The sequence below is a fragment of the Oryza sativa genome, chromosome 4 (genome assembly GCF_034140825.1).
Source record: "Oryza sativa Japonica Group chromosome 4, ASM3414082v1".
NCBI lineage: Eukaryota > Viridiplantae > Streptophyta > Magnoliopsida > Poales > Poaceae > Oryza > Oryza sativa.
Window position 1 is genome coordinate 31,928,135 of NC_089038.1, and position 23,393 is coordinate 31,951,527.

General features: G+C 47.2%; 3 protein-coding genes and 1 non-coding gene across 5 annotated transcripts; 1 reads left to right on the plus strand and 3 right to left on the minus strand.

Moving 5' to 3' along the window:
* Window positions 1–332: 332 nt before the first annotated feature.
* LOC4337016 (LRR receptor-like serine/threonine-protein kinase FLS2) lies at window positions 333–4,669 on the minus strand. The gene is made up of 2 exons (XM_015779465.3): window positions 1,436–4,669; window positions 333–1,113 (listed from the first exon to the last, which is right to left on the minus strand). The coding sequence occupies exons 1-2, from the start codon at window positions 4,638–4,640 to the stop codon at window positions 767–769; spliced, it is 3,552 nt and encodes a 1,183-aa protein (XP_015634951.1). The 5' UTR covers window positions 4,641–4,669; the 3' UTR covers window positions 333–766.
* A 9,628-nt stretch (window positions 4,670–14,297) lies between these two features.
* On the minus strand, window positions 14,298–15,583 carry LOC9271458 (uncharacterized). The gene has a single exon (XM_015777905.3). It carries the CDS (start codon window positions 15,512–15,514, stop codon window positions 14,492–14,494), a length of 1,023 nt encoding a protein of 340 aa, XP_015633391.2. The 5' UTR covers window positions 15,515–15,583; the 3' UTR covers window positions 14,298–14,491.
* Window positions 15,584–19,219: 3,636 nt separating this feature from the next.
* Window positions 19,220–23,080, minus strand: LOC4337017 (NAC domain-containing protein 21/22). Of its 2 annotated transcripts, none has more exons than XM_015777906.3 (3): window positions 22,736–23,080; window positions 21,645–21,979; window positions 19,220–19,903 (listed from the first exon to the last, which is right to left on the minus strand). In XM_015777906.3, exons 1-3 carry the CDS (start codon window positions 22,911–22,913, stop codon window positions 19,493–19,495), a joined length of 924 nt encoding a protein of 307 aa, XP_015633392.1. In that variant the 5' UTR covers window positions 22,914–23,080; the 3' UTR covers window positions 19,220–19,492. The 2 variants fall into 2 exon arrangements, with proteins under 2 accessions (XP_015633392.1, XP_066165505.1); XM_066309408.1 differs by having other exon boundaries at window positions 21,645–22,054; window positions 22,736–23,042.
* On the plus strand, window positions 22,263–22,336 carry TRNAV-AAC (transfer RNA valine (anticodon AAC)). Its single transcript has one exon. It is a non-coding gene; the product is annotated as a tRNA-Val (tRNA).
* Window positions 23,081–23,393: the final 313 nt, after the last annotated feature.

Below are 23,393 nucleotides of genomic sequence, written 5' to 3' on the forward strand. Positions count from 1 at the left end.
GCTCTGAAAGTTTTGGGAGGGTCAAAAGGCAGAAACTTTGGTACCACTTCAGACCCATGCTTTCAGGCAGCATGGGCGAGATTGATACCTAACCACTGCACCTGCACTGTTCCTCGCAATTAATTCAGCTCAGCAAACTCACACGAACGGATCCTTGACCATGCACAGTAGCAAATAAGTAGTACACCTCATCAATGGAGAAAGTTCGCAATGCAAAGAACTCGAAAAACCATATCATCATGAACTGAACTCTGAATCTTCCAAGAAATTTGCACGTTTTCACTGCTGCATTGTGCAGAATTGCAGATGATTTGACAATTGCACAGTTTACATAGAAATTTTGAGACGAATCTTTTGAGCCAAATTACGCCATGATTTAACAATATGATGCTACAATAAATATTTGCTAATGATGAACTAATTAGTCTTAATAAATTTGTCTCACAGTTTACAGGCAGAATCTGTAATTTGTTTTGTTATTAGTATACATTTAATACTTCAAATATGTGTCTGTATAATTCAAAAGCTTTACTCCCGAAGAACTAACACACCCTCAGTAAGCTCACACGAACGGCTCCTTGACCATGCACAGTAGCAACAGTACACCTCATCAATGGAGAAAGTTCGCAATGCAAACAACTCGAAAAACCATTTGAGATCATCATGAACTGAACTCTGAATCTTCCAAGAAATTTGCACGTTTTCGCTGCTGCATTCTGCAGAATTGCAGCGAGAGTTTAGCTTTTCTCTTCTTTTTTTTTTTTGTTCAGTCTTCTCCGACGAGCTTGCTCATCTTGAGCAAGGACGAGAGCACGGCGCCCATGTCGGGCCGGTCGGCCGGCTCGAACGCGGCGCAGGACAGGGCAACGGCGAGCACGTCCGCCGCCGTGGACAGGTCGGCCTCGGTGGCGACCTTCATGCGGGGGTCCAGGACGGCGTGGACGCCGTCGAGCCCCCTCGAGACCGCGTTGTCGACGAGCTGCTGCAGCGTCAGCGGCACGCCGTCCTCCTCGATCGTCCCCGTCGGCCGCCGCCCGGTGAAGAGCTCCATCGCCAGCACCCCGAAGCTGAACACGTCCACCTTCGTCGACACCGTCCTCATGTACGCGAACTCTGAATTTTTTCAGCACAGAGTTAGACGTTTTCAGTTCAGAGATCACTGAGACGAAATGGTTGGATTGGTAGTTTGGTACTCCCTCCGATTACCAGACGTTTTAATTTTGATCAAAATTAACCTGTTTTAAGTTTAACTAAGTTTATAGACAAACTAAATTAGTTTTATCAAATTAATAATTGAATATATTTTTATAATAATTTTGTCGTGAGTTAAAAATATTATTATTTTTTTTTCATAAACTTCGTCAAACTTAAAACGATTTAACCTTAATCAAAGTTAAAACGTTTTATAATCTGAAATGGAGGAAGTAGCTTTTACCTGGAGCCATGTAACCCACGGTGCCCCGGAACGCCGACGAGGTGGCCGTCGACTGCGCCGCGGCGTTGGCGGCGGCGGGCAGGTGGACGCCCAGCATGCGCGCGGTGCCGAAGTCGCTGACGCGCGCCTCCCAGTCGCCGTCGAGCAGGACGTTGGACGGCTTGACGTCGCAGTGCACGACGGGGAAGTCGTACCCGGAGTGGAGGTACACCAGCCCGTGCGCCACCGACACGCACACCCGCAGCCGCTCCCTGACCGTCCACCGCGACGGCGCCGGCGGCGGCGCGGCGGCGCCGCCGTGTATCGCGCCGTCCAGGTCGCCGTTGACCATGTAGTCGAGGACCAGGGCCTTGATCTTGCCGGCCTCCCACGCGTACCCGACCACACGCGCCAGGTTCTTGTGCCGCAGCCGGCTCAGCGTGGCGAGCTCGGTGAGGAAGCACTTGTCGGACTTGGACGGGAACTGCTCCAGGTTCAGCCGCTTCACGGCGACGACCATGCCGCCGTCGGCGTCGCCGGCGAGCACGCCCTTGTACACCGTGCTCAGGTTGCTGCTCCCGATGACGTTGCCTTGGTCGAACGAGTTGGTGGCGGCCGCCAGCTGGCCGTAACTGAACCTCCTCAGCTCCGGCACCACGACGGCGGCCTCCGGCGAGTCGCCGGCGATGTCGGCGGCACGTCTCTTCCTCCTGTACCGGCGGTAGCTGACGAGCAGGATCGTCGCGACCATGAGGAGGAGCAGCGTCGACAGCGCGATGAGCACGACGAGGATCACGAGCCCCGTCCGCGAGAACACCCGCTTCTTCCCGGCGGCGTGGCCGTGGCATGGCGCGAGGAGCTTCCCGCCGCAGAGGCCGGCGTTCCCCTGCAGGCTCGACATGGTCAGGTTCCGGAACACGCCGCCGTCGGGGACGGGGCCCTCGAAGGTGTTCGACGAAAGGTTGAGAGACCGGAGCGCCGTCAGGTTCGCCAGCGCCGGCGGTATGGCCCCGGCGAACGCGTTCCTCGACACGTCGAGCGTCTGTATGTGCTTCAGCGCGGCGATGTCGGCGGGGATCTCTCCGTCGAGGTCGTTGCCGGAGATGTTCAGGGTCGTCAGAAGGTCGAGCTGGGGGAAGAGGTTGGCCGGGAGTTCGCCGGTGAGGCTGTTGCCGGAGAGGTCGAGCGAGTAGAGGTTCTTGCACCCGGCGAGCGTCGCCGGGACGCCGCCGGACAGCTGGTTGTTCGACAGGTCGATGGTCTGGACCATCACGAGGCCGCCGATCTCCGCCGGGATCGCGCCCGTGAACGCGTTGTTCGACAGGTTGAGGTACATCTGCACGTTGCTCATGCTCGCGATCACCGCGCCGGGGATGGCGCCGGCGAGGCGGTTGTGCGAGAGGTCCAGCGTGAGGAGCTGGTCGAGCCTGCCCAGCGCCGCGGGCACCGTGCCGTTGAGCATGTTGCTCGACAGGTCCAGGAACGAGAGCGACCGGAGGTTGGCGACGGCGTCGGGGATGGGGCCGGCGAACCTGTTCGACCCGGCGCCGAGGATGGTGAGCTGCCGCAGCTCGAACACCTCAGCCGGGAACACGCCGTCGAGGCGATTGTGCCCCAGATCGAGCAACTGGAGGGAGGACATGTTCGAGATGCTCGCCGGGACATGTCCGGCGAACCGGTTCCTGCCGAGTTTCAGGCTGATGAGCTTCGTCATGTTGCCGATCTCCTCCGGTATCTCACCTGACAGAGCGTTCCCCTGCAGCTGCAGCACTGTGAGGTTACCGAGCTGGCCGACAAGGCGGCTCAGGCCGCCGGTGAAGCTGTTCTCTGACAGGTCGAGCTTCTGGAGTTGGCCGCAGTCGAACAGGTCATCGGGTATGTCGCCGGCCAACGAGTTTTGGCCGAGCGACAAGAACATGAGGCTCTGTAGCCGGCCGAGCCCCGCCGGCAATGGCCCGGAGAACAAGTTGAAGCTCATGCTCGCGTTGGCCAGCTGCGTGCAGTTGCTGATGCTCGCCGGAATTTGGCCGGAGAGCGAGTTGTTCTGGACGATGAGCCGCCGGAGATTCCGCAGTGACCCGATGCTCGCCGGAAGCGGCCCGGACAGGTGGTTCTCGCTCAGCTCCAGGATGGTCAGGTTGACGAGATTCGTCAGCGACGCCGGAACCGTCCCGGCGAGCCGGTTGGCATGGAGCGACAATCTCTGGAGCGACGGGAGCTCGCCGAGCTCCGGCGGGATGGGCCCGGCGAGCTGGTTCATCGACAGGTCGAGATTCAGCAGCGACACGCAACGCCGGAGCGACCGGGGGATCTCCGACGTGAGCGCGTTCTTGTACAGGCGCATGACCTCCAGGTTCGTGAGCTCGCCGAGCTCGCCGGGGATCTCGCCGGTGAACCCGTTGCTGAATATGTTGAGCAAGGTGAGGTTCTTGCACCGGCCGAGCTCCCGCGGGATGTGGCCGGAGAACCGGTTCTCGTACAGCTGAAGAATCTGCAGGTTCGACAGGTCGCCGATCTCCGGCGGGATCGAGCCAGACAGCTGGTTGCAGCTGAGGTCAACGACCATGATGCCTTTGAGCTTCGCCATGGACGGCGGCAACTCCCCGTCAAGATTGTTCAGGTAGGCTTCGAAGATCTCGAGATTGGACAGATCCCCGATGCAAGAAGGGATTGCGCCGGTGAGGTTGTTGACGTTCAGGGCGAGAGCCCACATCGCCGAGCAGTTGCAGAGGCTGCTCGGGATGCCGCCGGCGAAGTAGTTCGAAGAAACGACTAGCTGCTCGAGCTCGCCGAGGCGGCCGAGCTGCGGCGGGATGCCGCCGGCGAAGGCGTTCGACGTCAGGTCGATGACCTGGAGCGTCGAGATGTTGCCGAGGAACGGGGAGAGCGCGCCCCGGAGCTTCGACTCCGGCAGCTGGATGGACGTCACCTGGCCGGCGCCGTCGCAGGCGACGCCCGTCCAGTTGCAATGCCGCGGCAGCGCGCCGCCGCGGACGGCGCCATCACCGGACTTCCCCACCCTCCAGCCGGCCAGCACGCCGAGCGGGTCGTCGGCGACGCCGTTCTTGAACTCCAGCAGCGCCTCGAGCTGCACGGACACCGCCGCACCGGAGCCGGCCGCCGCCGCCGACGACAACGAGAACAGCACGGCCACCAAGACGACGGCAATGCAAATCGTCTTCGTGTAATGCTGCGACATTTTGCTTGCAAATTTATTCCTCTCCATGCAACCATGGGATCAAATCAAAATCAAAATCGCAAGTGCATATAAAGAACTTCGAATGGTGTGGCAATCCACTGTGAAGTCAACGAGCTCCCTGATCGCGTCAACGTGGTCGCGTCAACGTGTGAAGAGATAGGCCACAGTTTGACTCCAAAAGTGGCGGGAAGTAGTAGGATAGGAGGACACCAGGTTGGCAGGTTGGCCGTTGCGGCGAGGACGAGATGGGGGCCATACGGCCCGATGCTGCACGCAACCAATAAATTCAGAGTTTACTCCTGCATCGAAATTCAGATATCGTTTGCTTGCCGTGCCGACATGGTCGTAGCCTCCATGTGACCAAACGATCCAAGATGCCGCGCGCGGCCGCATTCTGGGCAGTACCACGGCGAAGGCTTCATCGTTTCTGTTGGCTCCGAAAAAAGTTAATCTTTTCAAACTATTATTCCGTACATTAGATGGCTTAACCGCGTAAGCTTATTTTACACCTTCAAACTATTAAAAACGATTGATTATTCCCTAACAGTATTTATCTTTTATGTTTTTCCATGTATAAGTTATATTTTGCAATGAAATTTGGTAGGACGATAATAGTATACATCTCACATCTCAATACTTTTTGTTCATACCACAGTTTATCTGAGTTGGAACTTGGAAGTACCTAGGGGATTGATTTGAACATCGAGATTATGAAGTTGAAGAAAACAGTCGTGAAAGAAAATGAATATATTTTTAGAACTTTGATAATGGTATCATATGACTCTAAAAAATTATAGCTTAAAATATACTACTAGCTTATATAAAGAGAAACAAAAAAGAAAAATGTTACTACTATGGAGTAAACTGGACTAATTTCAATAGTTTAGGAGTAAAATGAGCCAAAAGTAATTTAGGCGTTAAGTGATCTAATGAAATTATTTAAGAGAGTAAAATGGACTTCTTTTTTCTTCTGTTGTAAAATCCTTTGCTGGTTCAAAAAGGGGTGGTCAAACGGTAGACCTGTTGAAAGTGGTATATTCTGAATCCACCGTGCTAAATTTGTCCTTGTACCAGTTGAAAGTGGTTTCTTTTCAGCAATCAGTTGTGCCATCAGATAGGACGAACACTTTTTGGACTCTTCAGGAATCAGGATTAAGATCAGCGCATGCTTAGGTATAAACGACACTCTATGTCTTTGATTCGTACCAACTTGCCCAGGACCCAGGGCAAATGTTAGCCTGGCTTCCACAAAGGCACCTTTCTAATCAACACAGGACCAATAATAAACCCTAACCTCTCGTACGAGCGGTTTAAAGCATGTTCATATATCTGCCAGAAAGAAAATTAAGATTGCACAATGGAGAATACTAGTACTGACACACACAAAAAATATATATTAAACTGCATTTCAGAGTCATTTTGGTACTTGATCAGTTGATCACCGAGAGAACAGTAGTATAAAATTTTCGGACAAGATATCATGCTGAAAATATTGGACTGTGCAGCGTGCACAAGACGAACAAGACAGAAGCAAGTTCACGTGCTTTGGTTAATGTTAAGAAAGGTTGGCTTCACCACTAATCAGAAATCTTAGCCATATGTCCCCGCAAAAAAGAAAAAGAAAAAGAAAAGAAATCTTAGCCATATGGAAAAGAGACGTGTGTTAAATACCCTTAAAAAAATTAAAAATCAGACACTAGTAATTGAATACACTTCCAGCATACCGTGCATGATTCAGAAAGCCAGGAAAAGATTTTAGTTGAATATAGTTAGTTTCGGTTGGTTTCGCTCGGCCGTTAGCATGGACTAATCAAAGAACACTGTCATCATCATTGGCAACCTGATAGTGCGAGGAGCACTCTGCTTGGGCTGCCCCGGCAAAAGAGAGGGGAAAAAAAAGAAAGAAGCTACAAAACCAGTAGAATTCAGCTGAAGTCTGAACCCAAATCTTGCGTTAGTGGATGAAGCAACAAGATGGCGCAGCCATCTCGGTGAGTGGCATCTCACATGCGTGACAGATGCAAAGAATCGATGCGTGCAACTAAGCGAGGTAGAGTGATTTTAAAGTCATTGAGAAAATATTAGAAGATACCTATTTTTTAATGTAAGATTTAGTATCTCTCGATGCATCCGATACTGTAAGTACCAAAGATTTATAGGATTTATTGGTCCAATCTTCGAAGATACTTATAGGTGTAGAATTTACGTACATACATCTATAGGGATGAGTGTGGATGTGTTGTAAGTGTCAGTGTTGTACTGAGAAAACGGACGTGGCCAAGCGGAGGCCAGCCCAGCCCACCACCACGCGTATGCATGGCTGGCGAATTGCGATGCGCCATTTTGCTCACAAATTTTCTCCCTTTTACACGCAAACACATGATCAAATCTCAATTCGCAAATACATTATGCATATAGAGAACAGATTGCATCAGCCGTCAACTTCGGTCAGAGTCCGCGGTTGACGAAAGGTGTCAGTTTGGCGAGAGGTTTTGACTTGAAATTTGGCGGGAACGATATATGCAGGAGAAGATTGAGATGGGCGTACCATATGCATGCGGCTTTACGTTACGGGCAAGTCAACTAGCACTCTAGCAGAGGCTACTACGGGCCTACGGCTAGTTGCATCGAAATTCTGAGATATGGTTGCCATGCCGACATAATTGTAGCATCTGTGATTGCCTTATTGTCAAGGACAATTTATCATATATTTCAAAAAGTACAGGAGGTACCATATTTTCTACTATAAAATTTTGGTAACTTTGGATGCTAAATATTTTGAGGTACTAAGATTTTTAATGAAAAAATAAATATCTTGAGGTACTTTTTAAGAACCGTAAAATTTCTCTACTGCCAAAATGTTCAGACCTGGGTCACTTTACTGACCAGAGAATTCTTGATTTCTGAAGGTTCTGTTAGTCTGTTCGAGTGTAAAAGCTCAATTCTGTTTGTTCATTGTTGTTGCCATTGAGATCAAGATTTCCAAGTACTTTCTGAATTGTAGTAGTACTTTCTGAATTGCTGGTCTAAGAGTTAGGGAAGGATGTTCCAGAACAGCAGGCGAGTTGATACTGAAATCTGAATACTGCAGTGTGCTAACTGCAATGCACCGGTTTCTTTTGCCAAAAAAACTCTGTGTATCACTTGTTGGACTGCTCAGATCAACGCATGCTTAGCTAAAAACAAGGGCAACGACTCGGAATCATGGTGCTTAGTCGTCGTCTGCTACCAAGTACCAACTTGCCGAGGGGAATTTTTGTTGGCTTCACCGACCAAGCTGAAAATTTTGAACGATCTTGGGAAAATAACAAGACATAGATCGAGCCGGGTACTCCAATAACCATTAGTAGTAGTTTTCAACGAAGTTCGCTTGCTGATCTGTTTGTTTGGTATATTCAAATTTAAGATCGGGTACAGCTTTTCTGCAACTACCAAGGCCACTTTCCCAAAGGGCCCATTTGAATCGTAGGAATGAAAAAACAAAGGAATAGAAAAAACACAGGATTCTGATAGGAATACAACTGTAAAACACAGAGGATTGCAAAACACAGGAAACACACACAGGAATGGCCGTTTGATTGGACCACAGGAAAAACGCAGGAATCAGATGAGAGAGATAGACTCAGAGGAAATGTTCCAAGAGGTTAGACCTCTTGCTAATTTTCCTCCAAAATGTGCATAGGATTACCCATTCCATAGGAATTTTAAAGAATTGGATAGGATTCAATCCTTTGTTTCAAAGGCCTTCATAGGATTTTTTTTCCATAGGATTGAGATCCTCCAAAATTCCTATATTTTTCCTACAAATCAAAGGGGCCCTTATCCATATTTAGAAGCCAAAAGGAAGGATTCAATTGAATATACTTTTGACTTATCATTAGCTCAGGTAATATCATGGACCACGGCTATAACTAAAGATTAGAAAACTGTCATTATCACAAACCATAGCATCTGATTATGAGAGAATATAGCAATAATCAAGAGCACTAGCAGTCTAGCATCAACGTGAGACCCTGTTTAGATGGTACTAAAACTTTTAAGTCCCTATCACATCGGATGTTTAAAAATTAATTATAAATATTAAACGTAGACTATTAATAAAACCCATCCATAATCTTGGACTAATTCGCGAGACGAATCTATTGAGCCTAATTAATCCATGATTAGCCTATGTGATGCTACAGTAAACATTCTCTAATTATGGATTAATTAGGTTTAAAAAATTATTAAGCGAATTAGGTTTCATTTATGTAATTTGTTTCGTAAATAGTCTATATTTAATACTCTAAATTAATATTTAAATACAGAGACTAAAGTTAAAGTTAAGTCCCTAGTTTCAAACACCACCTGAGTGGCAGTACTTGCTGAAGTCTGAACGCAAATGCTGGCCGGATTACTGGACGAACACCACGACGGCGGCGCGCGCGAGTGGGCGCGACATGCAACAAACCGCAAGATGCGAGGAGGGGGACATGTCCATGCATCCACGCATGCGTTTTTGTCTCGATCGACCGGCGCCACCATCAGCCGCCATGCATGATTCTGAAGGCCGAGTCAGCGAGTGATCAGTGGCCAACGACCGATTTTGACTAGTACTGTTGTTTCTTTTACTTCTTTTGTTTGAGAGGACTTCTGTCGTTTCCACGAGTCGCTCTTAGCCCATGGACCAATTGGACCAATTGTACAGGCATCGAGAACCGAGCGTTGCTCGGTTGGCTAGCATCGCTGGTGAGCGAGCAGCCCGCGCGGGTTCGATCCCTGGGATCATCATCCGCGCGTCTCACCGGGATTTATTCCCAAATAAATTTCCAGCTCTCCTGTGCCAGCGCCACAATAGTAGAGTGACGTCCTCGTCACGCACAAGGTTCTTAGGTGGCTTTGTGCATCTCATTAGCACGTGTGTGTATAGTTGATAGGTCTAGCATGCGTGTAGGGGTGTGTGTGTGTGCGTGGTGGAGTGCGTTTGCACGTATGTTCAGATAGTTGATAGGTCTAGCATGCGTGCCAGCGCCACAATAGTAGAGTGACGTCCTCGTCACGCACAAGGTTCTTAGGTGGCTTTGTGCATCTCATTAGCACGTGTGTGTATAGTTGATAGGTCTAGCATGCGTGTAGGGGTGTGTGTGCGTGGTGGAGTGCGTTTGCACGTATGTTCAGATAGTTGATAGGTTTAGCATGCGTGTAGGGGTGTGTGTGTGCGTGGTGGAGTGCGTTTGCACGTATGTTCAGATACTACAGCTTGTACTCTGTACTCAAAGTGGAGAGCTCTCAAATGTGCGTGGTGGAGTGCGTTTGCACGTATGTTCAGATAGTTGATAGGTCTAGCATGCGTGCCAGCGCCACAATAGTAGAGTGACGTCCTCGTCACGCACAAGGTTCTTAGGTGGCTTTGTGCATCTCATTAGCACGTGTGTGTATAGTTGATAGGTCTAGCATGCGTGTAGGGGTGTGTGTGTGCGTGGTGGAGTGCGTTTGCACGTATGTTCAGATACTACAGCTTGTACTCAAAGCGGAGAGCTCTCAAAAAAAAAATTGTACAGGCATCTGTTGGGCTAAATTCTCTCTGCAGGAGCTTTTTGCTCTTAGCCCATTGTAGCTTAAAGGTCCAACAAATGAGATATAATCTACCATTTCTTCGCTTATTGTTGCTATACCTCTTAGTTGTTATGGTTGTTGTTGATGCCAAGTGTATAACTCGACGATTTTGATGCTGCTATGATATGCCTCTAGGTGTTCTGGACAATATTTTATTTGTACTATAGTGGATGCTTGGAGTGGACCGATGTTTTTACTCCTCACGCTGAGGATGTTTTTTCACGTAAATCATTTTGTCTTGCGTGCATGTAAACGTTATTATTTCTCTGTTGTTTTACTAGTTGAAATTATCCTCAAACTTTATGGTAGGATACAGAAGTTGATTGTGTGAAATATTTTTTTTCTGTTGGTGAATTGATATTTGCACATTGAAGTTGTTTGGTTTAGCCTCAATAGCATCAGCTGCCGCATACCACACACTGCCCGAGAGGAGATATAGATCCAAATTATGAAGTTTCTGTTAACCGGAGCGACCTTTAGAATTTTATGTTCGATTTTTACCAATATTAACTTTTCTTAATTCTTATTTAACTCACTACTCCTTCCGTCCTATAATATAGCAATATAGAACCGGACAAAACATTTCATAGGATAATGAATCTGGACGTATGCATGTCCAGATTCATTGTTATATGAAATGTCTCGTCCTATCCTATATTGCTATATTATATTATTATAGGATGGAGGGAATACTTAGCTATTTTCAGGATGTTTAGCTCCACCAACGACATCATAGGCAGACCAGTAATGATCCTCGTGCTGTCGTGAGGCAACCACCGGGACATGCAGGCTGCCGCAGTGAGATCGGTGAAACATGTACTCCATCCGTTCTATATTACAAGTCATATGATTTTCTTCTTAGTCAAAGCTTTTAAGGTTAATTAAATTTATAGAAAAAAATTAGCAACATTTATAAAACCAAAATAGTTTTATTAAATTTAACATTGAATATATTTTGATAGTTTATTTATTTTGTATTAAAAATATTAGTATATTTCTCTATAGTTTAACTGAGAAAAAGTTAAATAACTTATTATATGAAACATACTATGTATTACTCCGTGTTAGAAATGTCCAAATACAAAAGGATCATAAAAACACGAACGCACACACGGTGATCGGGTGCGTGAACCTTTTGCTGGCACCGAATTCCCGGCAGTGGCAACACCAGCCAAAAAACCTGCGGCTCCTGCAAATCTCGGCCTGTACGGCCTGATAGCCCAGCCAGGCCTGGCCCATCACGCAACGTGCGCAATTATCAGCCAGGCCTTCACCTTGGGCCCTACTGGTAGTACTACTGGGCCAGAGGGTGCGTGCCGTCACCGCATGCGCCAAGAAATCCTTCCACCCGCCGACGACGACGAGGCGACGATCCGCACGCGAGATTCGCAGCTTCCCCCACACGCCGCGCGAGGCCCATGCATCCTCCTGTTCCGCGACACGAACTGCGCCGTGGCGTGGCGGGTCGTGTGGTGGCGCCGTGACATGTCGTCGAGGCGGCGAGATTCCACGCGAATTGGGACCCATCAACAGGGGCGTCCATCCCGCCGTCTCAGCAGCGTGTACTCCGATCCTATTAAGAAAGCTTAAAATTATGAGAAGGAATAAATAAGAATATAGAGAAGCTAGAAAACTATTCTTCTAAATTCTACAAGCTTAAAATTTTGAGAGGTAATAAATAAAAATATAGAGAAGCTAGAAAACTAATCTTCTGAATTCTACAAGAGAAAATCTATACTAATCCGGATCCCCTCCTCCTACCCTCACTCTCCTCCCACAAATCAGATGGCTCCCGAGGTGCAGCCCTCCCCGTCGCCGTCGCCCCACCGATTGCCGGAGCCAACGGCCGCCGCTGTGGGGGAAGCGGCAACGGCGAGGAGCTCGGTGGCGGGCGCGGTGAGCGAGAGGGAGAGCGGGAGCGGGGCGCGGAGGCCGAACATGCGAGGGGAGAGGTGGAGGAAGTAGAGCGCGCCTCGCCGATGGAGCCGGAGCGGGAGGCGGCGGGCGAGGTCGAAGAGCGCGAGTGGCTTGGCGGGCGACGCACGCAGCGCGTCCACCAGCGGTGCCGCCGCCACGAGCGGGAGGTGCGCCGACGCGAGCTTCTCGAAGGTGTGGTCTAGGTGCCACACCACCACGTGCTGCGCCGCCGTGGTCTTGCCCCATGCAAGCAGCAGCCGCTGCGGTCGGCGGTGGTGTCTCTCCGCCTCAAGCGAAGCCGAGATGCCTAGGTAACAGCTTGATACTAGGCTATCAGGTACCAGGAAGAAGTCACTTAAAATATCATGTTCTAACGGAATCATGTTCTCTAGTCTCTCTCATTCTACAAGTACAGTTTCTTAGAAATTGTGTGAAAATCTAAACCGTTTGAGGAAATTTCTGGCAGCAGGAAATTTCAGGAGAAGCGCAAAAGCTCCCCAAACTTTGGCCCTCTGTCTCTCGTCTCTCGCAGGGCTCCGTTGCCGCAACGGGATGCCGTCCCGTTTCCATCGCCAATTCGCGCATGTGGACGTACATGTGGTGGTGGTGGTGGTCAGTTGGTCACGGCCTCGCGAGCGGTTTTGCTGCTTGCCGATCCAACGCTGAATCAGGCTGATGCTGCTGTGATCCATCCATCAGCGTCGCGTGTGAGTTGTAACGTGACGCGGTCGGGACTCGGGGCGGAGTCGTTGACCACCGGGGAGAGATCATATGATATATCACCCAAAAATAAGGAAAGGAAAATATCCCTTTTCCTTTCCGTGGAGCTGAAAAGTTTCGTCAGGTCGCGTTGTTGTTGCTGCCAATACGGGAGTAGTTGTTGTTGCCGGCGGCCGTTGCGGTTTTCGCTTCCGTTCTCTCGGGTCACACGCGTCAGCTCAACCACTCCGCCATCTTTTCTTCTCCAGGGCGTTGGCAGCACAAAAGCTAGAAAAACACGTAGCGGCAATATTTGATATAGCTCCAATATCTAAATTTAGCTATAAAAAGTTTAAAGTGGAGTTATTGACCTATTTAAACTTAGCTCCATCTTTCTAGTTCATTTTGTGAGAGTTTCACCTAGTTCCACTCCTATTTTAAGTGGAGCTGAAATTGTCTGGAGCTGAAGCTGGAGCTGTGCCAAAGTCCCGGCGTGTCCAAAAGCAACGCGGGGTGTGTGATTTCAATCCTGATGTCTCTTGTTCAATTCTTAATAGCTTATAATTTTTTTTTAAAAAAAACTGTTTGGAAGGATGTCTCTCCAAATCTTACTTATTTTTTTTTCTTTTTTTGTGTGTTCAGCGGCGGCGCCACCAACGCCGTCGACCTGTGCGCATTAGCGCATATAACACATTTACCGGCGTGTGGCGGCGAGACAGCGGCGCCGGAAGCCGTCGCCATCAACGGCAGCAAATCCTGGTTAGGTAGATGAGTATTCTACTGCTTTTGGGCGATTGAAAAAAATGAGTTTCCAGTCGTGCTGCCTCTGCTTGGCTTCCGATCCGAGATAATGCTAACATCAACGAGGATGATGGTGACAACTGGAACTTGATCCACCTCACAAGAACACAACTTGAACTTGTGTGCACATTTTTCGCTTTAAGAAAAAGGCATAGATTCGTAAGAATATGTCCCTGCCGGCACCAAAGAAAGCATCGGCAACAAGTACCGAGAGATCCTCATGTTTGTGTCAAAACACGACGGGTGAACTTTAAAATGATTTGGAACCAAATAAATCCAAATACAACTGGTTAGTTCAAACCATATTTTTATCTTTTTGAATTACAACCGTGGGGACAGAGCAGCACAGAGCCCCAAAACCTGCACAGATCACGAGGCTAATCAACCCATTTCTCTCACTCCAGCAGCAGGGGGAGGAGGAGTCACTGCCTCCTGTTCTACCGTACTGTCGAGGACGACGAGAAATTTCAAAACTTTGGTGTCACATTTTCTCCAGTGGTTGTGAGCTTTTGATTTGACATTGCATCTTTGATCCTATTTGCAGCTTGATTGCATTTTAGTACCAGTACTCATTTTAGTCATTTGTTTTAGTTGGGTTTTTGTGTACTACCGAATGTTTTATGTTCATCAAGTTCCTTTCTTTACATAGGCATTTATAATCAGAGTTACAGCTGACAGTGAATTCAGATTCACCAAAAGTGTCTCTGAAATTTTGCAAATTGTTGTTCTAAATCTAGAGTATATTACAGTGCAAGTGTACAACAACTGAAAGACAAAGAAGAATTAGATCAAGCAGCAGCAAGAAGTTACAAAAAAAATCCAAAGACTGGAAGAATATCATGCATTATTTCCAGCATGGCCACCACCTAATCTTGCGGATCTCTCAGCACCATGGCCAGCTTCGCCGGCCTGTTCCTCCGGCCGCCGCCGCCGCCGCCGCCGGCGATGTCCCTGTCCTTGTCGGCCTTCTTCTCCTTGGCCGGCGAAGATGGCAGGAACAGATGCCCGAATCCGAACACGTTGATCACCGGATCCACGCGCACATTGGCCGAGAACGACCGCTCCATGCCTCTCGGCCGCGGCCGCCGCGGGCCGATGCCCGCCGTCGCCGGCGAGCTCGAGCACCGCTCCAGGCCGCGGAACACCACGCGCCCGGACGCGCTCACCCGCGGGCTCTCGGCGGCCACCGCCGGCCGCGGCCGCGCGGGGCCGGGCGGGTGCCACGGCGTGCGGGAGTTCCTCCCGGAGTCGGAGGAGGAGGAGGCCGAGGACGACGACGACGAGGAGGCGCGGGCCAGGAACCGCTGGTGATGATGGTCTCGCCGCTTCGGCGGCGCGTCCACGGCGGCGGGCTTCTTGGACATGAGGTGGAGGAGGCTCGCCACCGGCGCGGAGCGCGTCCGCGGCGGCCGCCGCGCGTTCCTGATCCCGGAGTCGCACGACGAGGCCGACGAGGAAGACGACGAGGCCCGCGAGAGGAGCGGCTGGGCGTGCGCCTCCCGCCGCCTCGGACTCCCACCCACCACCCGATCCTTCGCCTCGCCGTCGCTCGTCCTCTTCGACACGAGCGTGAGCAGATCGCGCCACCGATGCCCACCACACCGCGGGGCGCGAGGGGACGCCGGCTCGGAGGGGGGAACCTCCAGGCACGGCGGGGGCGAGCACGGCGGGGAAGAAGAAGAAGGGGGACGCCGCGGTGGCGGGGGGAGCATCGGCACGAGCCTCCCGCCGGAGAACAGCTCGTCGGCGGCGGACAGCACGGCGGCGGCCGCGGGGACGCTGAACTCGAACTCGCCATCCTCCTCGTCGTCCAGCAGCGGCGGGAGCGGGGGACGGGCGGGGCGGAACGCGAACGGCGGCTCCGGCGACTTCACTGCGGCGGCGGCCATTGCCGGCGGCGATGGCGCATCAATTAAGCTCAGCTCGTGAGGTTGGTTAGCGGAGTGGTGGTTAACTCCACTGTGTCACGGAAAGTTCGCTATATATTCGGGTGATTTCGGGTTAACGGGCGGGGGTGAACCGGATCCGATAAGAGAGAATACGAGGCAAACCGGTGTGCATAGGTCAGCTTCACTGCTTCAGCAATCAGCAGCGCAGCTGAAATGGCTCTAGTGGAGGCGTGGACCTGCCTTGCATAGTTTCAGGTTTGCACCACAGCGGCTAAGACCAATCTGATTTTCCCATGGAAAACTTGTGCAAATAATGTATGTGTTTTTTTAATAATGGAGCAAATAGTGTATGTAGAGAGCTACGAAATGAAACATTCTAAGACTAATGATACAATAATGAGGTGTGGTAGATGAACATGTCGCCAATACCGCCGCCGCCGCGGTCATCGGCGGTGCCAACTCTTATTGCTTTTATTGTAGTCACTACTTATCTTATCTTAAGGATTATGGTGTTGTTATTTTTCTAAGTATTCATTGCTTGTCATATCAGATTATTAACTCAAGAATTCATAGAACTAATTGTGCGACTAGATTTAGGGAATTCTAAGTAGATTATTTGTTCAGCTACTTCCTGATTCATCGTGAGCATATTTTCCGAATGGCTAAACGGTGTGCTTCACAAAAAATATATATAGAGAAGATTTTTAATAAAATAATATTTTAAATTTATAATAGTTAATATGCTCTAATCGCGCGCTTTGTTTTCCATGTCACTAACTAACCAATCCTCACCTCACATTCAAACTAAGTATCATACTGCTAAACTTTTTTAAAATATTTAGACATAAGTTAGTTGAGTTCGATAAAAAACAATGGCAGAACATGAAAGAAATTGGCAAATTTTACTACAGAATATCACGTATTCGAAGTTTTAACTGTAAGACACCACACAAACTCAGTTTTGAGGGAAAACACTCTTTTTACATGGTTATTTACAATAAACATCATGCTCATTAAAATAATGTATTCATGCTGACGAGACAATAGGGGGCCCGATATTTTACGCGGAGTGACCAAACTGCCCCTGCGTGCGGGTCCAGATCATATTGAGCTGGTTTGGCTTGAACAGACGCGAACCAAACTAGTCTCCAGCACGCCGACGAGGCAATTTTGGGTGTGTAGTCCGACGGTGGCGAAAACTGCTTCTTCCACAACAGCCAAGAGGTGAATACTGTGTGGACCCTTAGGTTACTCAGATCCACACGAACCACACAGCGAAGTTCAGCCTTGCATCCCGGCGATGAGGTTGGTCGAGGATGGTGGGGAGAATAGTGGCGGCGTCACAACGTGTAAAATATCAGGCCCCTTGTTACCTCGTCAGCATAAATACATTATTTTAATGAGTGCTAGAAAATAACAACGGTTAGAGAGTTTTTTTTTTCCTTCAAAAATGAGTTTGTACTTCATCTTATAGCTAAAACCGCGAGGTCGTGATGTTCTGTAGTGAAATTTATCAAAACTTTTAGAGCCCGTAAATCCGTCGGTGTTTATAATTGCTCCATTTCTTTACATTTCCGTATCCGTTGTTTGATTTGGAGCATGTCCTGGTTTCCATTTACAAAAGCTCGCGTGTTGTGCCCTTGCTAATGGTCGAATGATTGAAAGATATGACAAAGAGGTCATCGTACCGTGCCTATTTAGCATGTGAGCTGCATAGCATGCAGAGGACAAACATTCTAATTAGTTGGGATCTTCGTAATGAAACCACGATATCTCTCCTCTGACTATAGATGAGAATCGCACATGAAACTTTGGTAGATCAGATGAACGACACGTTCACTAACAAACACACAGAAAATCTGCCTTTTTTTTAATCGGATCATTGAAGAAGATTTAGGTTCCATTTTGAACTTTTTTGTTCAGTTTCCGTTGGTCCAGTAAACTGTTTCTTATATGAGATCATGTAATATTGTCAGCCGACATATTTCATTGAAACTTGATTGATACATTTACCAGAAAACCGTGATGCAGGAGACAGGCAATAAAGATGTACATTATGTAGATGATATACATAGTTGTTTAGTTGAACTAATCCGAATTGCGGACTAATTCTTTTTTCTATCTTATTATTACAACAGAGATACGTAAGTAGGCCCCTATACGCTTTCGTTAAGATAAAACATAAAGAAGTAAATGCGACCATAAGTTCAGATCAGATCAAGAGAAGGCCTAAATTCCAAAATCAAAATCAATCAAGAAGTTGCTCACAAGTTGGTTAGTTACTCGACATGCCACAGTAATAATATACTAATCCAGCTAGAGATCAATTAGTCTCTGTCTACTGTCTTGGCAGTTTGGCTTACTAGCTTGTTGCAACTACCCTTGCCAAAGACAAAGGGGAAAAAGAATCTAGCTCTGCAGGACATGCATGTCTTTATTACCTGCTCATCAATCAAACTATACCAAACCTACTGAAATCTGTCATGCATGTAGAACTAGCAAAGTACTCCTACCCCTTCTTTAATCATCTCTTCTATCATTTGATTTTTTTAGGTTTAGCATCCCAAGAGTTACATAACACAAGATGTTGGATCAATCAGACTCCCTGAAAAGAAGTGTGGTGACTTAACACCAGATGCTGGATTAATTGGGACAGGTCTCTGAAAGAAGCTTGCAACATTTGTACTAGTTGGGACACCAGTGCTTAGTATGATCACTATTATATTAAACAGTCACAAATGTTTCCTTTAATCCTCTGTGATCTCCGGCATGGGGGGCAATCCATGTGAGGGCTATGAGCAAAAGATGCTCTAACACTTGGGTCCCTCTTCATCTGGCCGCCCAGAGGAAGCAAACCATTGCTTTTATTTTTGAGGCCGTTTGGATTTTGGAACATGGCCTAGCTTGCTGCTAATCACTTTACCAAAGCTTTCTGCATTTATCAATCTATTTTATTAATCCATCTACCTAAAGACACAACACTATGATACTTCCATGAAGAATGTTCTCTGACAAGGGCAACAGCTAGCAAGGCCACACCCTGTGGCAATCATTTCAACTAGAGCATTTTTGTCTCTGAAAAGTAGTGAACTGTAATCTATTAGCAACTAGTATCAGGTATGTTTGTGAATCATCCTCTCCTGCTCTTCTCCCTTTATTTTCCCTTCGATGAGAAGCATAAGCTCAATTATAAACATTTGGTGCAGGTATCGGTTGTTAACATTTAAGAATGCATGGTTGAACCATGTTGATTACTATAGTACTTCGGTGAGGCATAGAAACATTATGTCTGTTCTTGACATATCAGAGTCTGGTCACTCCGGTACAAAACTGCCTTACCATCAAGTGTCATCAACCACTGCAGATGTCCGTGATGCCGTAATGGGGAGGAATCCAACAAGTGCAGTACATCAACTTCTGATGAAAAATCACAAGAGGATCATATGTTCAGACTTCAGACAGATATTCATCTAGGCAGGCTGTGATGGGCCTGCCTTGATTATGGGCCATAATTGGACTTCACTGGACCATCACAATGCATGCTAATAAAACTTGCAGCCCATAATAAAGCAAATGTTGAACAAAACAAAGCATCCAAAACAGATATCTAATTGCACCACTTTTGCTAAGAGGATCATTGGAAGATGAGTAACGATCGAATCTATTTCTCTTCTTTAGCAACCAATGAACTGAATGGAGCAATCCTTTGTACATCTCAAAAGTTACTGTAAACCAAACCATCTCCACATTTACAAATTGTTTGTCACTACGCTGTTAACTAGCAGTAGCACAACTAGGATTCAACCACGCTAATTAACAAAGGAAAATTACTGAAACAACGAAGATAAATTACATTTACATTGTCTAAGCTACACCTACAAACTTTGCCTTTGTATATCATCACCATTTCTGAAAAAAGTTCAGAACTGGATCAGCTTATATCAGCTATATATAGCTCTAGCTCTAGCTCTAGCTAAGCTAGAACGGGTTCCACGCCTGCGACGCCATGGCGCTCTGCTGCACGTAGCCGGAGGACTCCTCCTCGCTCCAGCCAAGATGGAACCCCTCCGTCTTGGCGGCGGCAGCGCCGCCGCCGCCGCCTTGTGCCATGTTGCTCAGCAGGTCCCTGAAGTCCGTCAGGTCCTTGAACGGCAATGCTGCCGACGGCGGCGGCCGGTGGTGGTGGTGGTGGTGGTACCCAGCTGAGCTGTCTTGCTCGTAATAGCCGCCGCCGGTGTAGCCGTCGACGACGGCGGGGGCAACGGGCGGCGGCAGCGGCGGCGGCAAGCTGAGCTCACCGGACAGTGACACGGCAGCCTCACCGGAGACTACTGCCCTTGGTGTAGCCGTTCTGCTCTTGTAGAACACCCTGCACAGCACCCAGTCCTCCTGCATTTTTTTTTTGTCAAAAGAAATATTCAGACAAAGTAGATTAAGTTGTACTTAACTTACCATTCGTGTTTAAAATAAGATTTGGTGACCTCAGGTTGGGATGAAGTTTATATTATCTTGTAAAGATAGATAGATATATATACAGTTCGTACGATGCTTGATATTGTGGAAACCTCAATAATCTGAATATGCTTAGGTGGTATTTAGATTCAGGGACTTAACTTTAGTCCCTGTCTTTAGACACTAATTTAGAGTATTAAATATAGACTACTTACAAAACTAATTACATAAATAAAAGCTAATTCACGAGACAAATTTTTTAAGCCTAATTAATCTATAATTAGAGAATGTTTACTGTAGCATCACATAGGCTAATCATGGATTAATTAGGCTCATTAGATTCGTCTCACAAATTAGTCCAAGATTATGGATGGGTTTTATTAATAGTCTACGTTTAATATTTATAATTAATTTTCAAACATCCGATGTGATAGGGACTTAAAAGTTTTAGTCCCATCTAAATAGGGCCTTAAATCATCATTTAACAGAACAACTAACAACTTGGAATAAAGAATCTGTGCTATAAAAGCAGTCAAATCCTTTTCAAATTGTTCCCCTACATATCTAGGCTTGTAATTTAGTGTTGCTGATGATGCACAGCGATGTAGCCAATCGAACAAACCTCGAGTGGCAAGCATTGGTGATACGTACAAGGTTTGGGAATGATTGGATGGGACTAGGTCAAGTAGAAACAATCATTGGCAAGTTGCATAACTAGTTTATCACATCAGAATGTTCAGAAAAAGGAAAAAAAAACAGCATTCGGCTAAAGTCTGTAGAGCCAAAGAAAACAAAACTGTGAAAGAAACATGTTGCTACTACTATCCTAATTCTGGCTGTCACTTACCAAGAGACGTGCAATCGTGGGCATTTACAAGAGTAGAACTCTTCTAACACTGACGAAGCTTCCTAGTACGCACTTTATATAAGTATTTTCTCAGTACGTAATTAATCTAGGCATTAGAATCATAAATATTTGATGCATAAGACAATATCTAATCAACTTTTGAAATTTTAACCATTCGTAATTTCTAAAATACTAGTTTTAAAAGAAAACATTGGCGTGTGTAGATGTGTCAAAAGGAATACAGCTACCTCTGAATTAGAATATAAGCATTTTTTATCTATCCAGATTCAAAGTAAAAAATACTTATATTTTAATACGGAGGTACTGTGGTATGAATTTATTAGATTTCATAAACTTATTTTGCTTGAGAACTGATTATCAGAATTCAAAATTTCAACTAAATAAATCTCGCCCCAAACACAAAATATTTCTAACTAGAGGGAGTAATTATTTACTCCATCCATTCTAAAATATAGGCACATCTATTTTTTAAAGTAGTTTCATAATATAAGACGTGCACGCACGCATGTAATTAATTATCACATTCTCTCCCCTAAGTTATTATTATTTTAAATCCTATACTCACAAGATCTTTAATTCTATTGGTTGCATCTCTTGTATTAATTAGAGTGATTTATGACAACGATAATGATATATTAATTATTTCTTGATCTTTGAGTTAAGGGTAGTTGTGTCTTATATTTTGGAATAGAGTGAGTACTTCTCATCTTTCTCTCTCTCTCTTTTTTCACTCTTTTACCTGCGTGATGATAGATTAATCACTAATAATTACTGCTGAGATCACGCAAAACAAATGCTGGCATGTAGTACCTTGAGAAGATTAGATGAGGAGGAGGAGGTGGACGAGGAGGGGTGGTCGGCAACGGCATGTCCGTCCACGCGGAACTCGTGCATGACCCACTCCGTCTTGCTGCCCCGGGGGGCTCTCCCTTGGTAGAACACCAGCGTCTTCCTCATCCCGACCACCTCGCCGCCGGCGACGGCCTCTCCGGCGGCGGCGCGGCGGCGGGTGACGATGGCGCGGTCCTTGCCGGTGGCCTTCCAGTAGCCGGAGCGGGTGGCGCGGTTGGTGCGCTGCCCCGTGGCGTACTTGCGGTCGTGCAGGCTGAAGAAGTACCACTCCGTGGCGCCCACCCGCGCGGCGTCTTCTCGTCGCCGGCGACCGGCGGCGCGTGCGCGTGCGCGTGCAGGGAAGATGATCAGATTGTGCAAGAAATATGCTAACGATTCATGGCAAGTAAAAAAAACCATATAGTTCAGATAGGTCAAGTGCAACTAGTGACGTGAAGAAATGTGCAAATGGAACTTGTTTCAAAATTAAAGGAAAATCGAAACGAGATCTACAGAGATGCAGCTGGTGCTCATAGTAATTCGTGCAAGATGATTTCTCAAAAATATATAATTTAGTCTAAATTTCGGTAACACAAAGGTGTCGTGGTGTAGTTGGTTATCACGTCAGTCTAACACACTGAAGGTCTCCGGTTCGAGTCCGGGCGACGCCATTTTTCTCTTTTTTTTTTCTTTCCTTCATTTTCTGAGTCTTTTTTTTTGGCCTGAATTCGTCAAAGCTGCATATGTTCTGAATATCCTTTTTTTAAAAAAAAACATTTTCTGAATTGTGCAGGCTGCGGATGTTCTGTATAGCCTTTCTGAAAAAAGAAAATCAGATATTGCAGATGGATGGGTGCAAGCTGCAGATGTTAAATAATCACACAGTTCTTTCTTCAGGTTATGCGACTGCTATGCAATTATGCATGTACCATTGGATCGGTGCAGAGGGTGCAAAGCTAATTAATCACACACAGTTCGTGCTGCTCGGAGCTAATCAATATACGCATCTGCCATCACCTTTCCGAAAGAAAATTAAGCTGAAGTTTTGCACGAGATGATCTGATCCGTACCTGGAAGCTCCCACGGCTCGCACTTGTTGAGGTCGACGTCGACCATGGCCACGCCGCCGTAGAACTCGCCGCCGCCGGAGAGCTTGTGGTAGAGGTAGTCCACGACGAGCTCCTCGTCCCTGGGGTGGAACCGGAACCCCGGCGGCAGGTTCGCCTCCATCATGCTGATCAAGCTCATTGTATATATTGATTTGATGGTTAATTCTCCCTTGAGAAAGACACAAAGAGAGAGAGAGAGAGGAATTAAAATGGAGATTTAGCTAGATAGAGAAGGGCGTCGGCTGCGTGTGCAGAAGTTTTTCTAGGACACGGACACGATGGAGTATTAATAGGGGAGATCTATGTAGGTAGGCAAAGACCACATATGTTTTTCTTTTATTGTGCCATGAAAAGAACTGACGCAACGACGGCTACTGTGGATGACGCACGCCACCCAATAGAAATTGCTGTACTTGATACTATACGGAGTTGGAATTTTAAGCTCAAGGCATATGCGCCAGTTTGTTTTAAGCATCTGCCATGTTTGATGCCATAAAAAAATGTAATATCTAAAATGGATGGGTTATGAATATGGTATGTTTGAATTGTGGAGCTTATAGTAATTGCAAGTATACTCCATTAGTCTCTTGCTCCATCAAACATATTCTCATCCGGATTA